The sequence below is a fragment of the Sinohyriopsis cumingii genome, chromosome 8 (genome assembly GCF_028554795.1).
Source record: "Sinohyriopsis cumingii isolate HCF-2022 chromosome 8, ASM2855479v2, whole genome shotgun sequence".
Classification (NCBI taxonomy): domain Eukaryota; kingdom Metazoa; phylum Mollusca; class Bivalvia; order Unionida; family Unionidae; genus Sinohyriopsis; species Sinohyriopsis cumingii.
In genome coordinates this window covers 119,400,025-119,420,794 of record NC_142968.1, presented here as the reverse complement: position 1 = coordinate 119,420,794, position 20,770 = coordinate 119,400,025, and the positions used below count along the sequence as shown (strand labels likewise).

The 20,770-nt window shown below is 36.0% G+C and overlaps 1 protein-coding gene across 5 annotated transcripts in view; it reads left to right on the top strand.

The window, feature by feature from the left end:
- The first annotated feature begins 698 nt into the window (after positions 1-698).
- Positions 699-20,770, top strand: part of LOC149794502 (gelsolin-like protein 2) — a 61,620-nt gene continuing 41,548 nt past the window's right edge. Inside the window, exons 1-4 of one of the 5 annotated variants that reach the window (XM_089968743.1) lie at positions 699-879; positions 5,649-5,745; positions 6,479-6,526; positions 18,809-18,904. In XM_089968743.1, coding sequence (XP_089824869.1) covers positions 5,721-5,745; positions 6,479-6,526; positions 18,809-18,904 — 169 coding nt within the window. In that variant the 5' untranslated portion in view covers positions 699-879; positions 5,649-5,720. The remainder of the gene's footprint in view (positions 880-5,648; positions 5,746-6,478; positions 6,527-18,808; positions 18,905-20,770) is intronic. The other 4 variants (XM_089968744.1, XM_089968745.1, XM_089968746.1 and 1 more) reach the window with 4 other exon arrangements.

Sequence of the window (20,770 nt, the reverse complement as noted above, 5' to 3'; positions counted from 1 at the left end):
ACCACACAAGCCCGAAACACCTAGTTCACAAATATATCCATATCTTTAATTAGTAAACAATAAGAGCTGAAACTATCACAACATAGCCTTAAGTTAAGAAATTTGCCAGAAACTGGCCCCTGCCACCTAAGCATATTTGATTATCACCAGGTCGGTAATCGTTTTCTACTCTGCCTGTTAAATCACCTATCTAGGTTAAAAAAAAAATCCATAAACGTGCGTATACTGTTACGTACCTATTATGTACCAGCAACGTCATAACTAGGTACAAGAGTATCTACTTACCTACCTGGCTACCTATCTATCAAATTAAAACTAAATTAACAAGTGCATAATCCTACTTACTCAGCTTCTTGCCTATCTCCTTAAGTATCCAGCTACCTGCATATGTCTTGCATATTGATACCAGCCTATATCTCTATACAATGATTTACCTGTGGTTTTTTTATGAATTTGTATAATTATGTGTCGGTGCTTGTGTGTGTGTGCACAAGATTGCGTTTTCGCTTTTGTCTATATATATATATAGAGAGAGAGAGAGAAAGAGAGAGAGAGAGAGAGAGAGAGGGGGGGGGGTTTGTTGATTTCTTAAGGGTTGATGACCAGACGAGTTGTGTCTAATCAAACTTCTGGAATGCAGCCAATTCTTTGCTGTGAAACAACTTTCGGTATTGTATGCAAATCAGTCCGAGCGTTCTACCATTCTTACGTAGAAGATCGTCACTATGTGTCTGCTACCTGTGCCTTATATGAATATTACATTATTTGATTGGTCGATCCGACTTTGTTCCAAGTTAGGGTTCTGAAAACATATTCTCTGCAGACTTAAGGCTCAAAATACAGCATTATCGGCATTAGCAGGATTCTTCACAATGGCAGGTAGGTAACATTTCTACACGCACACTGAAATTTGTATATGTCTCTCTCTGCTTGTATCTGTCTTTCCTTGGATAGTCAGTTGTAGCTGCCCTAACGTACATGAAAATGCCCCCGTTTTAAGTTATGTTGTAACTTATCAATCACGGCATTTGTCGATTTGCACTTACACCCAAGCCAGTTGCTAGGTGTAGTCATCATAATGTACAGTACTCATAAACCTTTGTGGTAGAATGAATGAGTTGTTTTTTGTTTTATTATAATATCTTCCCTCGTGAATATTGCAATATAAATAATCCTCAGGATATTCTTACATGTAAGTGTTTGCTTATCTGACAGAAGACCAAATCTGTAAATTGGCGTTGGGTCATAGCGCGTGGGTTGATTACAGGTAACTAATATGTGGTATTAGCGTGCTCAAGGACCGTTTAATTAGCAACAACTGTTGTCAGGAGGTCCGTGAAAATAAATCAAACATTGATGTCAAGCAAACGTCACTCGGCTGTTGACTTTGTTTTGTAATGTTGTTATGTGCTTTTATACACCTGGTATTTTTCAGAGCATAAAACATATTGTAATTTACACTTCCATATTACAGTTTTGCATAGAAAATATACTATACATTTTGTGAAGTTGTTACCTTGATTTACGTTTCATAACTGACCACTTGTTTTCAATTTATACTAGTATATACATCACCTAGAAGGAATGTTTCTCATTAAAGACGAATTTTACATCTAATGCTCAATCAGATAACCTTTAATTATAGCATATTTATATATTTTAACTTTGCCTTGTATGCCATTCGATTGCTCCCACATATAAAGTCTAGAATGTATAATAGCAGGTGTACTTTCAATTGCGACATTGGATATCACAGTTACTGGATGTAAACAGTTGTACTACGCTCTATTTGTTTACATTGATACACTCTAAAACTAGTATAATTATTTGGTTCTAAAATTAGCAATACAACCATCTGTCATCTCTCTCTCTCTCTCTCTCTCTCTCTCTCTCTCTATATATATATATATATATATATATATATGTGTGTGTGTGTGTGTGTGTGTGTGTGTGTGTGTGTGTGTGTGAATAGTATGTCACACGTTGAACCATACCTGGTTAAATGACAGAACAAAATACATTACCCAAGAAAACAGCGACTGCGTTTGCTGCACGCCGATGGAATCAACGACCTTAATTCGCCATACCCATTACATTAAAAGAAACCTGTCAACCAGTTCTCGTGTGTGTATGCGTATGTGTGTGTGTGTGTCTGTCCAAAAGTGAGATACATGCTAAATTGGAAGAACTTAAATGGTTTGACACCGCTTATTTCGTCTTGTACTGCCGCATCCACTTTTTTCATTACCTGATATTCAGCTCTATCGCTAAGAGACTGGTCTGCCCCGGGTGGGTGTGGTCATGATGCAGAATCTGCCATTTATATCTTGCGTTTCGTCAGAAAAAAATAAGATGTGGTTCTAATGTAAATTTTTGTATATGTGACCTTTGACACGTCACAGGGACTGCAGTAAATACATCCCTCGTTTTAATAGTCGGAGCAATATAAATGCGAAGTTTAAAGAAGTTCTACCAAGCGGTTTCGTAGGATTACAATGTTTTACCTGACTTGTACACAACACAGAGACTATAATTATTTACAAAGAGTATGCAAACATTGTTTTTAAAGCTGTAAAGCATAGGAAGATGTACTGATATCGTTACTTGTACTTTGTATTTTGTTCAATTTATCCGTTCACAAGGTGAGTAAGTCTCCCTATATACATTAATATTTCTTTAAGGTTTTAATTTTTCTGTTTCATTCACATCCTCTCATTTCTTACGATCATGCTTAACAAAGTCATTATAACGCTAATATAGTTAATTTTAGACAGGCATTCTCGCCTCTGTGATTATAAGGCAAAGAACATAGTCATATTTTTATGTATATTTGATTTAATTTAATTGTTTGTCTGATGTTTTAATGCTTTTTTATTTAATTCCATTACATGCTACTGTAATGTAATATTGTTTATTGGGCATGATTTCTTTTTAGAATTAAGTTCAGTTCAGCTTGACCAGACTTTGTTTAATTTTGATTGGTAAACACCTTATAATAGAAACACTGTATCTAGTTTCTGATTTGATTCAGAACCAGTGAAAGGTTTAATAAGCAACTATTTTATTTTGTATTCTTTCTCAGAGTAAAAATTATTAAGTCAAATCAAGGCCATATCTGGACTACGTGATATATATATATATATCGTGTAACAAACTTTTCTTTCCAGAAGGTTTACTCCATCTGAGCATCTGTTTTGCGTCTTAGTTATACTTATTACGATTACTTTGAGAAAGAATAGTCAGTTGTGCCTTAACACTTGAGACGTAAAGATGTTTTATGTTGTGTCCAGTTTTGGGCTAATTATTTTTTTCTTCAAATTATTGATATTTCAAGTGATGTTTTCATTGGAAATACCAGTGCTCTAAATTAATTCTTGGACAAGGACATTTTAGGAACTTATATATAATTCGAAATCTGGAAGAATATTTTCTGTAATTCAACAAGAACATGTTGACATAACAACACTTCGCGATCCATTTTGGATTTCATCTGGATTCGAACTCATTCAGGACTTTTTATTACTAGGATTTCTATTTTTTAATTGTTGGATTACTTTTCGATTTGATTTGTAAAGCCGTAAGATCTTTTGTCTCAAATTTCGCATTATATTCTAGGGAAATAAATTCTTTATTAAACTGTACGAAGCTTGTTTTCTTCACTCGTTTCTGCTACTTTGTGTAAGAACCTAGACTCGCAATAGTATAAAAGTTGCGTTGATGTGTTCGCTAGTTTCTTTTCCACGATAGACTATCGTCGTACATGGAATGAATAATTATCTCCCTAAAACAACTTGATATGCTGAACGATAGCTTCGCACCCCTAATCTTAAGTCACAGTTATATAATTGCAGTGCCAGTAGCTGGTACAGGAAAGTAACATTTCCATTGGTCAGAATGTTACCACGTGATCAAAACGAATTGCATTCATTTCTGTATGAACTGTAAGGAGAACTACTTTTCCACTTCTATAAATAGAGTCACGTGTACAGCATAAGATAAACACCGCCAGTTAAGGCAGACATGAAGTAAGCATTAAAAAAAACAACATTCTAACAAACAAACAAAAAATAATTGAAAAAATTTGGCTTCCATTGGTTGAAGGACTGGTATTATGATGACCTTATTGCGATCAAGGTGGACATCCCAAGTGCTATAAATAGCTACGTAACAGAAAAACCACAAACATGTATTACTACGCGCATTTAAGATTTCTGTTTTTTAATGATGCAAACAAAATAACATAACAAATAATTACAAATTCAATTATAAGAGTTTAACGTTGTTTTTTTCTGAGTTCATCGTGGTATAAACTGTCAGTTACCGACTCACACAGCTTACATAACGCCCTTCGGGCGTTATTTGCTGTGTGTGTTGGCAACTGACAGTTTATACCCCGATGAACTCAGAAATAAACAATGTTAAAATCTTACATATTTTCATTTGCATGGAGATTTTGATTGCATTCTTTTCATTTCATTATATTTCCTTAGTCCCTTAGTGGAGTTTATGCATACTTGCGATGAAACATCATATACCAAAAGCAATCAATTGTGCAACATTTATTTTGTCCTTACACTGGAGTCAAGGTTAAGCTTATATATCTGATATAAGGACTTGATTCATTGTATTTAACTGCATATATTTCCTAAACCCTGTCCTATATTTGTTAATACATTGGATGTATGTGTGTGTCTGTGTGTGTGTTTGATTTTTAAAACAGATTTAAAATGTTTCAGTCATATCGCTACGATGTCTGCATCGTGGCATTCTATGGTGATGTCTAGCTGGGGCATCATGCCGCATACATGTAGCATGGTATCCCACGCAGTTACATTATCCTAACACGAGGTCGACCAGTCCTAACACTAACCTCTTAATGCCGACCGAGAAGATAGGTAACCGTTATTGCCATTTTATACATTTTTAGTATGACTCGGCCGGGGATCGAACCCACGACCTCCCATATACAAGGCGGACGCTCAAACCACTTGGCCACCAGAGTAGTTGTTGTTGTTGTAGGGTTTAACGCCATTTTTCAGCACACGATAGGCTATACATGGCGGCCAGCATTAATGGTGGAGGAAGAACCCGGGAAAACCCCGGAAAGAACCACCGACCCACGAGAAGCTACTGGCAAGCTTTCTCACATACCCACATTTGCTGAATCTGAGACTCGAACCCACGCAGACAGAGGTGAGATGGCAGTGATCCGTAACGGAGAGCGCGTTAGACCACTCGGCCACTCGGGGCCCCACCAGAGTAGTTAATACACTGGATGAAAAATTTCGACCCTGCAATAATGCATTCAGTCACATGCCCTCTCACGTTTTCGAACTTATGATTACAGTTGCAGCTTTACAGTATTCGTTTGGTCGAGGTCTCCGCTGACAGTCCGTATCATCCGTGTTTGAATATTTTTCATTTTCTTTTTGTCTCCTATTTTCAAAAGAAGTAACAAATTAGATTGGAAATGATTTTGATATCATTTAATTTAATATCACATATCGATTTAAAATCCAAATGCTGAAAAGTATACCTATATGTGAAATGTGTATTCAGCTTTCAAATAATGCAGTTAAAACGTGTCCTGTAAATAGACTCAAGGTTATGCATATTATAATATTTCTTAATGTATGTTTGCTCTCAAGTGCGAAAGCAGTGACTGATGGCCTCACCTGCATATCAACAAGGAGTCAGGTAGAGATTAGGATGAGTCTTCCATGTGCAAATCTAACCCAATAAAAGGTACACAGATCAGTGTTGTTCACCATCAATTCGGCCTTTATCCCAGACGACAATGGGTTTCATTAAGGCCTGTGTCTGTTAAGTCTCATAATATGGCTGCATTTTAAAAGCTAATACTTGCGATCTAACTACTATGGCATTGTCTTTGTGTACGAGATACGCTGTGAAACGAAATACTCTTGTGACAAGTCTATACCTTTCTTCCATAACAATGACTAGTCAGAATAAGCAAACAATAATACACAGCGTGTGATTATTAACTGTGTTAAGCTTAAAAGTTATTCATATTAAAATTATTAATTGCTTATTGTTGTTTTCGCACTACTTCCGTTGATTGAATGTGATATTACAATAATAATATGAAATGAATTAATGTTAATATGTTTTCATGCCTAGAACTTATGTAATTAGAGTTGACCGTGCACCCCATAGCTCTCATGTACATAATCATATTAATGCGCTTTTACGAAAATAAAAGACCGTGGCTTCAGACGTTCATGATGCAACACTTTATCACGTAACAATTATAACTTTTTTCTTGTTTTTTCTTTTTTTATAAGAGCAGCATACACAGTTAGGTTCTACTTAGATGATTATTCAGATTTTCATGAAACAGTACAAACCCTGATGATCTATATACACAGTGTGAGTCAGTAATAGTACATAATGACTATATATACACAGTGTGAGTCAATAATAGTACCTAATGACGATTGTTTTGAATCTGCTATAGGTTTCTCTACAACACACACAGACATCTTCATATCTGCATATCTACCAAGTAAGTGGCTATCTGCTTGCGTACCCGTCTATCAGCCTACCGATTTACATATCTCACTACCTATCTACCTGTCTACTTAACAACCCAGGTACCTATCCTACTACATGCTATATAAGTATTTCCAACTATTTGTATGGCTACTTACCAAAATAGATGGATGCGTATCTGCTTGCCTACCCGACATCCTACCTATCTATTTAAAACCTAATTACATGTACATCAAAGTAATGCTCAGCTTCTTGCACATCTGTTTAGCAACCGATCAACTTGCCCTTTTGTCTTACATAATTTACCGACATATCTCTTTCTATCGCAATGTGTATATGTGCTTGTGTTTATGAATATGTGTGTTTTAGGCTAGATGCATGCGTGCGCGAGTGTCCGAACATGTGTTTCTTTTGCGGGTCTGTGTGTGTGAGATGGAGAGAAAGACATCTTTATTCCCCAAACGTTTGTACAATAGATTTATATATCTTATTTCAAGACCCGAAAGTCCAGAAACTATTTGCTGCTAAATTAGTGTGAAACATGACTTTATGTATTTGCATACAAATCAGTATGAGCTTTATATAATTCTATGTGATCTATCTCTTACTGATGTCTGTATCACATATATTGTTTTGCAGTATAGTTTTAATTAGAGTCATTTGGTTAATGTAATATTTAATTTTTTAATTCACTATCTGGTCTGTGATATAAGAAGAGTATATGCTTTCCTGTTTACATTCACAAATCAATGTCACATTGCCATGTTCATGTGAACAAATAATTCTGTCTAAATGGGTAACGAACGAATTGACTGGATGACAGGAAAACATTATGTGATCTAGAGATTATACTTGAATATAGATGTGTCATGACTGTCCTTGAATGTGATTAGTTAGATGTTTAAAAAATCAAAATATTAACTGCTATATTAATTAACAATATAGAATAATTTTAGTGTTTTGGGAATCTTTTCTAGCAATTCAGATTTGTTTATTTGCTGCGCATTCGTTGAAGATATACCTAAATGTATGCATCGTGTTATTATAATGCAGCTATAATTCCTTCTTGTAAGAGTCAATAGAGAAATCTAAAGCTTGTTTAATTATTGAAAATTGAATCTAAACAGAGAGTACCTTACTGGATTATTGTGAAATTATTCAAGGACATGGATATTTATTAATTTTGCACGATTACAGTGAAACGTTCAAGGACATTAATGACATTCAACATTCATTGGAAATACCTTGATGTAAACCTTTTGGATATTAGGGCAGAGTAGTAATGTGGGATAACCTAGCGTCAAGCGGACTTTAATGTTAAACTAGCAGGTTTGTACGCTGGCGTCAAAGGAAATTTAACATGGGCCAGTTTTACTTTCTACCCTCGCGTCAAGAGGAATTTAACATGGGAATATATCGTGGGACTGCCTAGCGTCAAGGGAAATTGAACATGGTGGGACTGTCTAGCGTCAAGGGAAATTGAACATAGTAGGACTGTCTAGAGTCAAGGGAAATTGAACATGGTAGGACTGTCTAGCGTCAACGGAAATTTAACCGGATATGGATATAACACAAACAATAGACAACAGACATTAAAAAAAAAAGAAATTAGGCATGAAAGTTAATTTCTTTTCAAGACCTATGAATGGCCCTGAAAAGGGCCTTTGGTTTCTTTTTCTTATTTCTCTTCTTCTTCTTCTTCTTCTTCTTCTTTTTCTTCTACTTCTTCTTCTTCTTCTTCTTCTTCTATTTCCTTCACTTCTTCCACCAAGTTCTCACTTTTTCCATCATTCCTTTCTTCTTCTTCTTCTTCTCCTTCTCTGGCATCCAGTCAGGATGGCCCAATGCTCGGAACTTCTCCTGGACTTTGATCCAATTGTTATTGATTCTCTCAAACTCGTCCTTTTTCTTGCTGTTTTCTCGTTCTATTCTCTCTTTTGTCCAGTTGTCTTTGATCTTCTTAACTTCTTCTCTCATCACTTTCGTCATCTGTTCTTCAGCTTTTTTCACCTGACTTACTCCCCACTTTACGAACGACCACTGACTCCATGCCAAAATATTTTCCAGAAAGCCCCTGACTCTTGTGAGATGATCTATGGCCTACTTTAGTAATCCACTCTTATATAGGGAGGATGAATCAAGTCTCTTAACCTCTTTTCCTGCTCTTCCATCATCCCTTGTATTAATTCTTTTGCTTCCTTTAGACTATTAGCATAGTCCAGACACTTTTCTAACTTAAATTCTTTCTGTATCTTTTCCATTACAAAAGTAACACCCACTATCCAATAATAAATGTCGATCAAATGATTCAACAGCTCCGTTGCAGTCACCATCTTCCTTGTCTTTATTCCGTAGAATGGCACGAACGACGCACGCTATGAGTTCTTATTTGAAAAGCACGGACGTGAAGGAAAATAAGCCCTACTTTTCTCTTCTCATATGATGTACTATCCACACTAACGTAACGAGACAGCAAAAACATAACCATAATCTACTATCCACACACGCAAAGCGGCAAAAAACATAACCATAATCTACTATCCACACATGGTAAGAAGCGAAAACAAACCCCCAAATCTACCATCCACACACGCTAAGCAGCAAACTTAAACCCAAACTCTACTATCCACACACGCGGGGAAGCCAAATCAACCCCCAAATACACTATCCATACGCGCGAAGAAGCAAAATCAAACCCCAAATCTGCCATCCACACACGCTAAGCAGCAAGTCTAAACCCATAATCTACTATCCACACACGGGAAGAAGCTATAATAAACCCCAAAAACTACCATCCACACACGCTAAGCAGCAAACTTAAACCCGAACGCTACTATCCACACACGCCGAGATGCCAAATTAAACCCCATAATCTACCATCCACACACGCTAAGCAGCAAACTTAAACCCAAACTCTACTATCCAGACACGGAAAGGTGCCATAACAAACCCCATTATACTACCCACACACCGAGAAGCAAAACCAAACCCCATTATACTACCCACACACCGAGAAGCAAGACCAAACGCAAAATATACTATCCACACACGCAGAGATGAAAAATCAAACCCCATAATCTACCATCCACACACGCTAAGCAGCAAACTTAAACCATACTCTAATATCCACACACGGGAAGAAGCCGAAACTAACCCCAAAATCGACCACCCACACACGCTAAGCAGCAAACTTAAACCCAAACTCTACTATCCACACACGGAAAGGTGCCATAACTAACCCCATTATACTACCCACATGCCGAGAAGCAAAACCAAACTCAAAATATACTATCTACACAAGCAGAGGTCAAATCCCACAATCTACCATCCACACACGCTAAGCAGCAAACTTAAACCCATACTCTAATATTCACATACGGGAAGCAGCAAAAACATAACCACAATCTACCATCCACACAGAAGGGAAGGTTAAATAACAACACACCCTACTATCCACACAAACGTACTTGAGCGCTTACAAAACCAAGTAATCTACTATCCACACAAACGTACGTGAGCGCTTATAAAACCCAATAATCTACTATCACACCCGTGAAGCAGCAAAACATAACCATAATCTACAATCCACACGCGCGAAGAAGCCAAATCAGACCCAAAATATACCATCCACACAGAAGGGAATGTTAAATAACCACACATTCTACTATCCACACAAACGTACTTGAGCGCTTACAAAATCCAATAATCTACTATCCACACAAACGTACATGTGCGCTTACATAACAATTTATACAATAATTAAAAAAGTAAAACTAACGCAAGAATAATCGTACCCTGGGCCATCCCACATAAATTGAGTCAGTTTTATAGTCAAATACATCACAGCATATTTGGATGAACTATTCTGTGAGAACTTTACATCCTCGTTATCAAACAAGGACGAATGTTTAGTTTCTATAATCTTCAGTTCACTCTGGTGATATTTAATAATGGTGAATTTCTTCTATGGCTGTGATGATCTAAGCGTAACAAAAAATAATTTGCTTCTTTGAATCTTTCTTAAGGAAAATATACTGTAAAAACAAATGTAAGGGTCGTGATATGTTCTACAGTAGGAATAACACTCTCTCTCCGTCATAGTAGTTTTGATTGAAATCCTAATGGCATCTGTTCCTATTTGAAGATACCTCTCCAAAATTGTGATCAGAAGTCACCCTATATCTGTGAACTGTTCGGTTTGTCATGTAATTTTTTTTCTCAAACACTTAACATCAGTAAATCGTTGGATGAAATAAAATCTTGATTAGACGAGCTTGTACAATTCAGGCACAGTAGCTTTCTCTTTATTGTGGCACTGTAATGTGTCAAGGAAAACATTCTAACATTAGATCTACCGTTTTTCAGGAAAGGAAACAAACAGAAGGCTTTTTCAAGAATGAAGCGAGTGACATTGCACTGTATAACCCTGCCAATGGTTAACTCTGAAATCTAAAACCAAAACACATGTTCGGAAAAAATGTAACAATGTTAAAGAATGACGCGAGTGGCATTGCACTGTATAACCCTGCCCATGGTTAACTCTGAATTTTAAAACCAAAACACACGTTCAGAAAATATGTAACAATATTCGACCTATTTTCTCCCAGTTTAGACTGTAGATAGAACAAGGAGCATTATAGTGCTGTTTTGATTTCTTCCTGCCCTTAGATTTCTGAAAACTTTGCAACATTGTTGGTAACGTGTTCTGCGAAACACAGGACATATCTTAAATCTGAGATATGTTAAGCAATCAGTCTACAATAAATATCACAATACCTTTTTCATGAAATTGATGAATGAATGAAAACAAGGAACATATTTCACATAGAATGTATGGTTGTCTCAATAATTATTTGTCCTATAATACCGCAAGAATAACGGAACAAAAATGGTGTCATACGTTTGTATTTTCTTTACCATTCTTTGTTTCTTTCTCTCCACTGTAATGTTAAGTCCATCTGTCCATCTCTCAAAACACTCCTGTCACGTTCTACTGTCACCCAAGGCAGTAACACTTGTACGCGTGTGCGTGCGTGTGTGTTAGCTTTCACTTACACACATATCGTTTGTACGAACATTTAATAACAAAGAAATAGCAACCATTGACGTAAACTATTTAAAGTTACCGTGTAGGTGTATGTCATCGTTCTAAAAATTTTCTACAAGTCACTTTTGGGTCTAATAGATTGTAAAACATAATCTTCATGAGGTATCAAACAAATTTATTTCTTCACTGGCCGTGTTGGTTATGTAATCCTACTAGATTTACCACTGCTGTTCTCTCAATATCTCGATATCACTGAGTGATGCATTGTTTTTTCTAATGTAGTGTGGCAAACTAATGCCAACGCAACAGCGTTGTTACCATTGCAGTGCAGACAAATTGGAGTGTAAACTAACTTACAATCCCTTTGTTGCGTATTTACCATTTATTCTTGCCACATCAAATATTAAACGGATAGCAAATGTGGTTTTAGTTGTTTGCTTCTCCGCATGTGTGGATAGTAGAATTTGAGTTTAATTTGGCTTCTTCCCGTGAGTGGATAGTAGATTATTGGATTTTGTAAGCGCTCACGTACGTTTGTGTGGATAGTAGAGTGTGTGGTTATTTAACCTTTCCTTCTGTGTGGATGGCCGATTTTGGATTTGATTCTGCTTCTTCGCGCGTGTGGATAGTAGATTATGGTTATGTTTTGCTGCTTCACGTGTGTGATAGTAGATTATTGGGTTTTGTAAGCGCTCACGTACTTTTGTGTGGATAGTAGAGTGTGTTGTTATTTAACCTTCACTTCTGTGTGAATGGCAGATTGTGGTTATGTTTTTGCTTCTTCCCGTGTGTGGTTAGTAGAGTATGGGTTTAAGTTTGCTGCTTAGCGTGTGTGGATGGTAGATTTTGGGGTTTGTTTTGGCTTCTTCCCGTGTGTGGATAGTAGATTATGGTTATGTTTTTTTTGCTGCTTTGCGTGTGTGGATAGTAGATAATGGTTACGTTTTTGCTGTGTCATTACGTTAGTGTGGATAGTAGATCATATGAGAAGAGAAAAGTAGGGGATGTTTTCCTTCACATCCGTGCTTTTCATATAAGAACTTATAGCGTGCGTCGTTCGCGCCATTCTACTGAATAAAGACAAGGAAAATGGTGGCTGCAACGGAGCTGTTGAATCATTTGATCGACATTTATTATTGGATAGTGGATATTACTTTTGTAATGGAAAAGATACAGAAAGAATTTAAGTTAGAAAAGTGTCTGGACTATGCTAATAGTCTAAAGGAAGCAAAAGAGTTAATACAAGGGATGATGGAAGAGCAGGAAAAGAGGTTAAGAGACTTGATTCATCCTTCCTACATGAGAGTGGGATTACTGAAGGAGGCCATAGATCATCTCACAAGAGTCAGGGGCTTTCTGGAAAACATTTTGGCATGGAGTCAGTGGTCGTTCGTAAAGTGGGGAGTAAGTCAGGTGAAAAAAGCTGAAGAACAGATGACGAAAGTGATGAGAGAAGAAGTTAAAAAGATCAAAGACAACTGGACAAAGGAGAGAGTAAAACAAGAAAACAACAAGAAAAAGGAAGCGTTTGAGAGGATCAATAACAATTGGATCAAAGTCCAGGAGAAGTTCCGAGCACTGTCCATCCTGACTGGACACCAGAGAAGGAGAAGAAGAAGAAGAAAGGAATGATGGAAAAAGTGAGAACTTGGTGGAAGAAGTGAAGGAAATATTGTTTGTGTTATATACATGTCTCGTTTAATTTCCCTTGACGCTAGACAGTCCCACTATGTTCAATTTCCTTTGACGCTAGACAGTCCCACCATGTTCAATTTCCCTTAACGCTAGACAGTCCCACCATGTTCAATTTCCCTTGACGCCAGACCGTCCCACCATTTTCAATTTCCCTTGACGCTAGAAAGTCCCGCGATATATTCCCATTTTAAATTCCCCTTGACGCCAGGGTACAAAGTAAAATCGTCTATGTGTTAAATTTCCCTTGACGCCAGGGTAGAAACCTCCTAGTTTAACATTAAAGTCCCTTTGACGCTAGGGTATCCCACATTACTACTGAGCACTCATTCATATGTGGTACTAGAATATAAGCGCTTTAGAACCTTCTTTATGAATACCTTTGGATTGTTTCCGGATTATTATGAAATGTATAGTATATTTAAGAAATATTCTAGCCATTCATGAATACTCTAAGTTATTTTTTATTCTTTCACTTTGTTTGGCTTCTTATTTTACAAAAAATAATTTATATTTTGTATTATATAAATCTTGCTGGGTTTTACCTCTTTCTTACGTATCTCAATAACCTAGGAGATACTAAAAAAAGACATTGGTCAAACTTTAGGTCTGAGGACATATTTTAGCAATCTTACGACAGTATCATCGATGGCTGGGTTGTCCTTTTTCTGTTTTTCTCCGTAAAAAGTGAGCTATAACTAACTTAATTTCTATCAAAATCGAATGTGACGTCATGAATTTTAACTTACGACATTCATCCACATGTACTTATTTACCTGCCTTGACATATGAAACTAGGTCCATAAAAGAAAAGAAAATACCAAGATAAGGTCAAAGAGAAAATATCACAGGAATAAAATCATATAAAAGATTTACATTAAAATGCTCAATAATTAAATATGCAATCATAGTAATTGTTCTTTAATATGAGTCAAGTTAAAATGATTTTCTTACCATCTGTAGTATATAAAAACTTTTCGGCAAATCATATACGAGAGTTGAAAATATATTTATAGGCAAACATGATGCTTATGATAAATGCTAATAAAAATAAATAAAGCTTAATATGTTCGTAGCTGGACAAATTTATTGGCACGAGATCTTGGGCAAACTCGAGTCCAGCTAATGTAATATAATACTGGAAGCTACTTGCCCACGGCCAATTCCAGGAAATCTGAAATACGTATTTTCCTTTTCCGTTCAATTTATTTTTTCTGCTAGTTTTTTATCTGTGATACTAACAATGCAAAATATAAGTAACATTTGTTGTAGCGTTTGAATGTATCGCATTCTTCTGTAAGATACATCACGTGATTCCTTCATCTATCAATCCGTTTTTATTAGGTTCTGTACGATTCTATTGTATCTTCGTGATTCCTTCATCTATCAATCCGTTATTATTAGGTTCTGTACGATTCTCTTGTATCTCATTCAAAATTGATCCTGGCTTTAATCCTGTAACTTTCTATTTTCCAGATTCCCACGTACTTAAAGTAACATATTACTTTCCAAGGTGTATCACCTTCTTGGATGTTCCTCATACTTTGGACGCATATGTACGAGGCTATAACAATTCGTTCTGAGATATGCTCGCTTACATTTTTCACCTTGATGTAAATGTCACAAGTTGTGCTGCAATGCTCTGATAGAGGTCCCGACGTTCATGCCTTCCTATTTAATAGTTTTCGCTTCTTATATATCTGTCCTTTGCTACAACAAAGAAACAAATCAGTTTGGGTATAATTTTATTAGCATTTGAGTAATTGTTAAATATTTGATTTTTGTATAAACAAAGGGTGCAAAAATTATATTGAGACTTGCAAGATGTGCTGAATTCTCTGTTTAATGCGGCTTAAAGTGACCTTTACAATTTATTTCGGTAAAAGAAGGAAAAAATGCGTCCGGACGTTTGAGCAAGGCATTACGATTATAAAAGGATCGTTCGTAACACGTTGATCACGGGGCCGTTGGGTCAGGGGATGCTGAATAATACTCCGTTGAGTAAAAAGCATTTAAATTTACAAAACATGCACATTTTAATTGTTCGAAAATTTAAAAGAAAATACCCACCAATTAGTTTTAAGCAACCCGAATGCTAATTTTATTTAAACCTTTTTACTCAAAAATGTTGGAGTGAAACCAATAATAAATTAGCTTAATGTCAACAAATGTGTAAACATATCTACAAGCATTACCCATCTATCCCACACTTGACTAAACAATTTTTGATCATCACATTCTTTGATTTATTGTACACCATGGCAACGAATTTAACTCCAATGTTAATCCCTTTAATTAATACTAGTTAGGGGTGGGGTTGTTCTTGCACCATGTTATACAGGTGCTTATTTACAATGAACAGGTAAAAGTGATCGAAAATATATATTGTTCCTGGAAACCACAGATTTGTAACTTTAAAAATTTTGACATGAAGTAGAAATGTCAAAATGTAAGCCTAAATTGCGTTTTTCATTTATTAAATTTGGCTTATTAGTTAATTATGTATTAATATTTGCTAATCATTAATCGTACACAATCAAATAATTCACAAGACCTATAGTCAAGAGTCCATTGATGAGATGCGTGACCAAAGAGTCCTGTAACCAACAGGTTATGATAAATCACCTTATGATCAACGGTCTTTGATCAAACGTCCGTAAAGAATAACAAGCAAGATAACCGTAATTACAACATCAAAATCACATCCAGAAGCCTCTTCCATATATAATAAAATGTCGGGTACATAGCACCAGTTAATACATACACCGATGTACATTCATGTTCAATAGGTCCAGTGTATCCCCCAGGGGTGTAAAATTGAGGGTAAAAAAGAAAAAACTTGGTGTCTGAACTGGGGGTCAAATAAAAAATGTGGGGTCAAAAATATACTGACAAATTTTCATATGACTCTTACTTTTTCAGCTTCAAACAGGATACTGCAACTTGCACAATATTCTCTCTCTCTAAACATACAAATAAATCAACATGCACAATTAACAAACAAATGCATTGTCCATCCAAACAATAATTTTATTAGTTTATTTTTCTTTTAAAGTCATACTTTTAACTGTTTCCTTATAATCAATATAAAGCAATATTATAGCCCAACACAGTACACACAGGCCAGTACAAAAATCCAAATAATTCTTTTAACAAAATGGCAGTCAAATTACTGCCTTTCATAAAATGTGTACTATCATCGGTTTCTTTGTACTTTGTCCTAGAACATATTTATCCAAATATCAAGGAGGATAATGATTATCTTCTTTCTAATAAGTTACACTTGAACTTCAAGATCTATCTTTTATTGCAGCAAAATTAAAAACCAACAAAATCTGCAATGACGCGCTGACTTTGTAATCCAAATAACGCGTTTGTCGCTGCAAGTTTACTGATCTGTTTGTTGTGAAAGAATGTCTTGGGTTATAATGTGTTCTCCAGATATCTTGTGGCGAACGAGGGCAGATTTTTTAAAATTCTAAAACACTGTCAAGAAAGATATTATTCACTTTTGCAGTCTTCGCAATCACGCGATCATAAGTCACACCGGTAATCCTAATGTATGAATACCGTATTCCAGTCAAGGGCATTATTTTCTCCATTTTTCATTAAAGTTAGATCCACAGTTACTCTTTTGTGTTCTGCTTCTTTCACTTTATTCGCTAATGATTTTTAGTGCACGGCGTTTTAATCTGGAGATCACTTTCTAGTGTATCAAGCAACGATATTAAACATCTAGACGACGGCTTGCTGAGCTTAATGGAAATCGCGTGAGAGCTTGCGAGATTAGGGGAAGCTACTCCATCATAACATTGCCTATGCTAGTCTGGTTCATTGTTTCGAATGTTCCCTGCGTTCCACTATGCTATACGAATAGAGGAGCGCAAGACAAGGAGCAAACAAAGCGGGGAACCAGTCAGTGCCTATGCTCGAAGAAAATACGATGCCATCCATCGTCCAATGCATTGTGTATTAAATAAATCCTGATCACATTATGAAAATCCTTTGCGTCAGAAAGACGAACGGCAACAAAATGGGTGCGTCAATTTTCTCCAGCGTGCGTCCCTGACGCACAAATGTGCGTAAAGGGAAACACTGAATAGGTCTCAAGTGTCAAATCAACGGCAGGGAGCCTTACTGGTCTATCAAAATTACTCAGATAAAGGTTTAGAAATGGCTTGACTTAGACACCAGTCCATGTTCAGTTATATCCCCATTGCAGATTTATATAGGTTATACATCAACCGTCTATGATAACACCAATACATCAATGGGTTTCAATCGAGATCCAAGTTCTTCATCTTAAAGAAGAAAAATATATTAGGGAAGCAAATAATTGTTCTCGCAGGGTAATCGTCTTAATCTTCACACGTGAGATCCGCATTTGACAGTGTTGTATCTGTGGCAACTGTTAATGCAAGGAAAATCGTCTACATTTTGAATTAGTATTTGTTCGAAGCAATGTTCATTCGGTAATGTATTATGCGAGAGAGGGGGAGGGGTTTTATTGCATTTTCGTCTTATTGCGATCACTTACTACAACGTGACGTTTGATTTCGGAAAAATCAAAAGTTTATATTATATAGCAGCTGGGCAAACAAGATAATGCCTGACTTTGATCGAGACGCAGGGGTGAATAAAACAAATTGTGTTCAGAGCATTGAAATCTATCCATTTTGCCACATATTTTGTTTAATTTAATTCTCTTGTCAGCCTTTTTTTCTGCCGGCCGTGTGTGCTCCTTCTCAACAAATATGTTTATCTCTTTGAACTTTTAAGATTATTTTTTTTCTTGGGGCGTCCTTTGAGACTCTTAATCAGACTGATTTACAAAAGACGATTGTCTTAAAATGTTGTATCCATTGCTTTAAATGTTATCATTAAAACGTTCTTTTGATTGTGTTTCGCTTAACGAATCATGATCGGATAATGTATAGATATCTATACTGAATCTCAGCCAAGCTAAACATACGAGAAGATACCCGATTAGCTCAGAAGTGATTAGTCTCCTTCTTTTTGTGATAAAGTCATGGCCTCAACTAAATGCGTTCCATCTGAATATCATAACTATATTCCCTCTGTTCATACTTCTTCTGCATTTAATACCGTCATAGCCCGCTATGATTATATAGTCTCCGATATAATCATTATTGCTGCTACATTACTAATCGTGATGAATATGAATATAACATTAAGACCTGAAACTAATACAATTACTGATGGTGAAACAGATGATACCGGAGCTGTTAAATATATTATTATTATTATTATTATTATTATTATTATTTGTGGACGTCTGACCTCTAATTCAATACCGTTAAAATGCTTCCTAGATACTTTTTTTCCATTAGGGAATTTAAATGCATATTGAACCGAAGCCAAGAGAAACAATAAGAAACGAATAGTTTTAATATGGATTTAGTGTTTGTTCACAGTTGCTACCACGTTTTATGTATACGCACCGGTAATATCATCGCTTTAGTTAAAAACGACCATGGTATTTTAGTTTTATTACTACGACACAATATAAAGAATGTTGGCTTGAATTTATTTCAGGCTTGAGAAAACAAAAGCAGTATGACTGGAAAGACTCCAACCTCACCCGTGGCAGTTCAGAGAAAGACGGGACCGTGAAAAGTATGTGCAATCCATGTATGTATGTACGCATGTATGCATGCATTCATGCATGCAAGCATGGTACGAATAAAAGCATATATATATATATATATATATATATATATATATATATATATATATATATATATATATATATATATATAGATGAATGTATGTATACACATACGTGCTAATGGATGGATGAATATATGTATATATGTATGCATGGCTGGAGAGATTGAATATTGCATGTATTTTAGGAGTTTTAATGTAGCACGTGTATATATATATATATATATATATATATATATATATATATATATATATATATATAGCTGTATATGTGTATATGTTTTGATCTATGTAGGTATATATTATGTTCTATTCTTTATTATATTATATTACATTATATTTTACTATATGCTCATTTTTCCCCGTTAACGTTACATTGTCAGAATCGTACAATATTACCCGATACTGAACCCGCGTGACAATATACATATAGCAGTCACGTGCATAAAGGAACTGATTTCTATTGTAAACAAACAATGGACGCAGACGCCAGCACTTTTGATTTGTAAACAAATCATGTACAGTCGCGTAAGACGCGCTTTACGTTGTGGTTGTTTGAATTTGTTTCTGAATGAACTAAAACAGATGTTTCGTGGACTGCCGTATACCAGCTGTTTTGGCACATTCCACGTTGATACAATGTTTCGGATTTAGGTTAACTACAGTATACAACAGACGCTACAAAAGGTCCTTACAATTAACATACAAGTGACAAGTCATATACTGCCTTATTTAGCTGGTGATAAGAATGACAAAAAATATCCTTACTGTTTTACATCCTGAATTTCCTCAAGATGTACTTTCTTAGTTCTGCAAATCCGAATTACAGGAGCCATGTCATAGGTTCTCAATCTTGATTACACATTTCGAAATTGAACTGTAATTTTGATGATACGCGCAATTACATCATCCTTACTGCATTCAAAATGAAATAAGCATTAAATTCCATGGCGTCTTTTAGATCATTGTAATTGAAAGACTTCATAGTTTTCCCACATTATGATTTCAAACATTCAATGACAGAAACAGAAACACATTTGCAGATGTCAACACGCTTCTCCCTAGCTTCTTCAATCCCATGTATTTCATGTGGAATTGTCACATACAAATCCAGTCCATAATCTTGAAATTTCGTAAGTAGTGAAGGGGGATACTATAGCGACAATGGGAATTAGCATTACAGACCCCCCTGGGAAGATATAGCGACAATGGAAATTTAACATGGAGAAAAATCGTGGGAACATATAGCGACAAGGGAAATTAACATGGAGAAAAATCATGGGACTGCTGAGCGTCAAGGGGAATTGAACATGGGAATAGGGGACTGTATAGCGTCAAAGGAATTTAAACAGGGTGGGACTGTATAGCGTCAAGGAAAATTGAACATGGGATTTTTTTTTTTTAAATTTTTAAAAAAAGGGGTAGGCAATCGAAAGCCATTCTCTTTTCGAGACCTATGAGTGGTTCTGAAAAGGGCCTTTGGGTTTATGTTAATATTAACATAGATGGCATCTTCTTCTTCTTCTTACACTCCTTCTAACTGCAGGTCCATACACAAGCACCCTCTTGAGACATCCTTGTCTTTCTATGTAAACTCTTCTCATCCATAGACTAGTATCTGTCCTATCAACAACAGTCCACTTGGACCGGACATACATGAGCATGTCCGTCCTAAACATCATTGAAGACACAAGGGTGGATGATTCAACTGTGGTCCACATCTTGAGGCGACGAGAACAGGTGAATAATGCAGTGAACTGCGCTTATTTATAGGTAGAGGAAGGATTGAAACGTATTGAGTTCATTCACCAATCCGAACACGCGTTACAA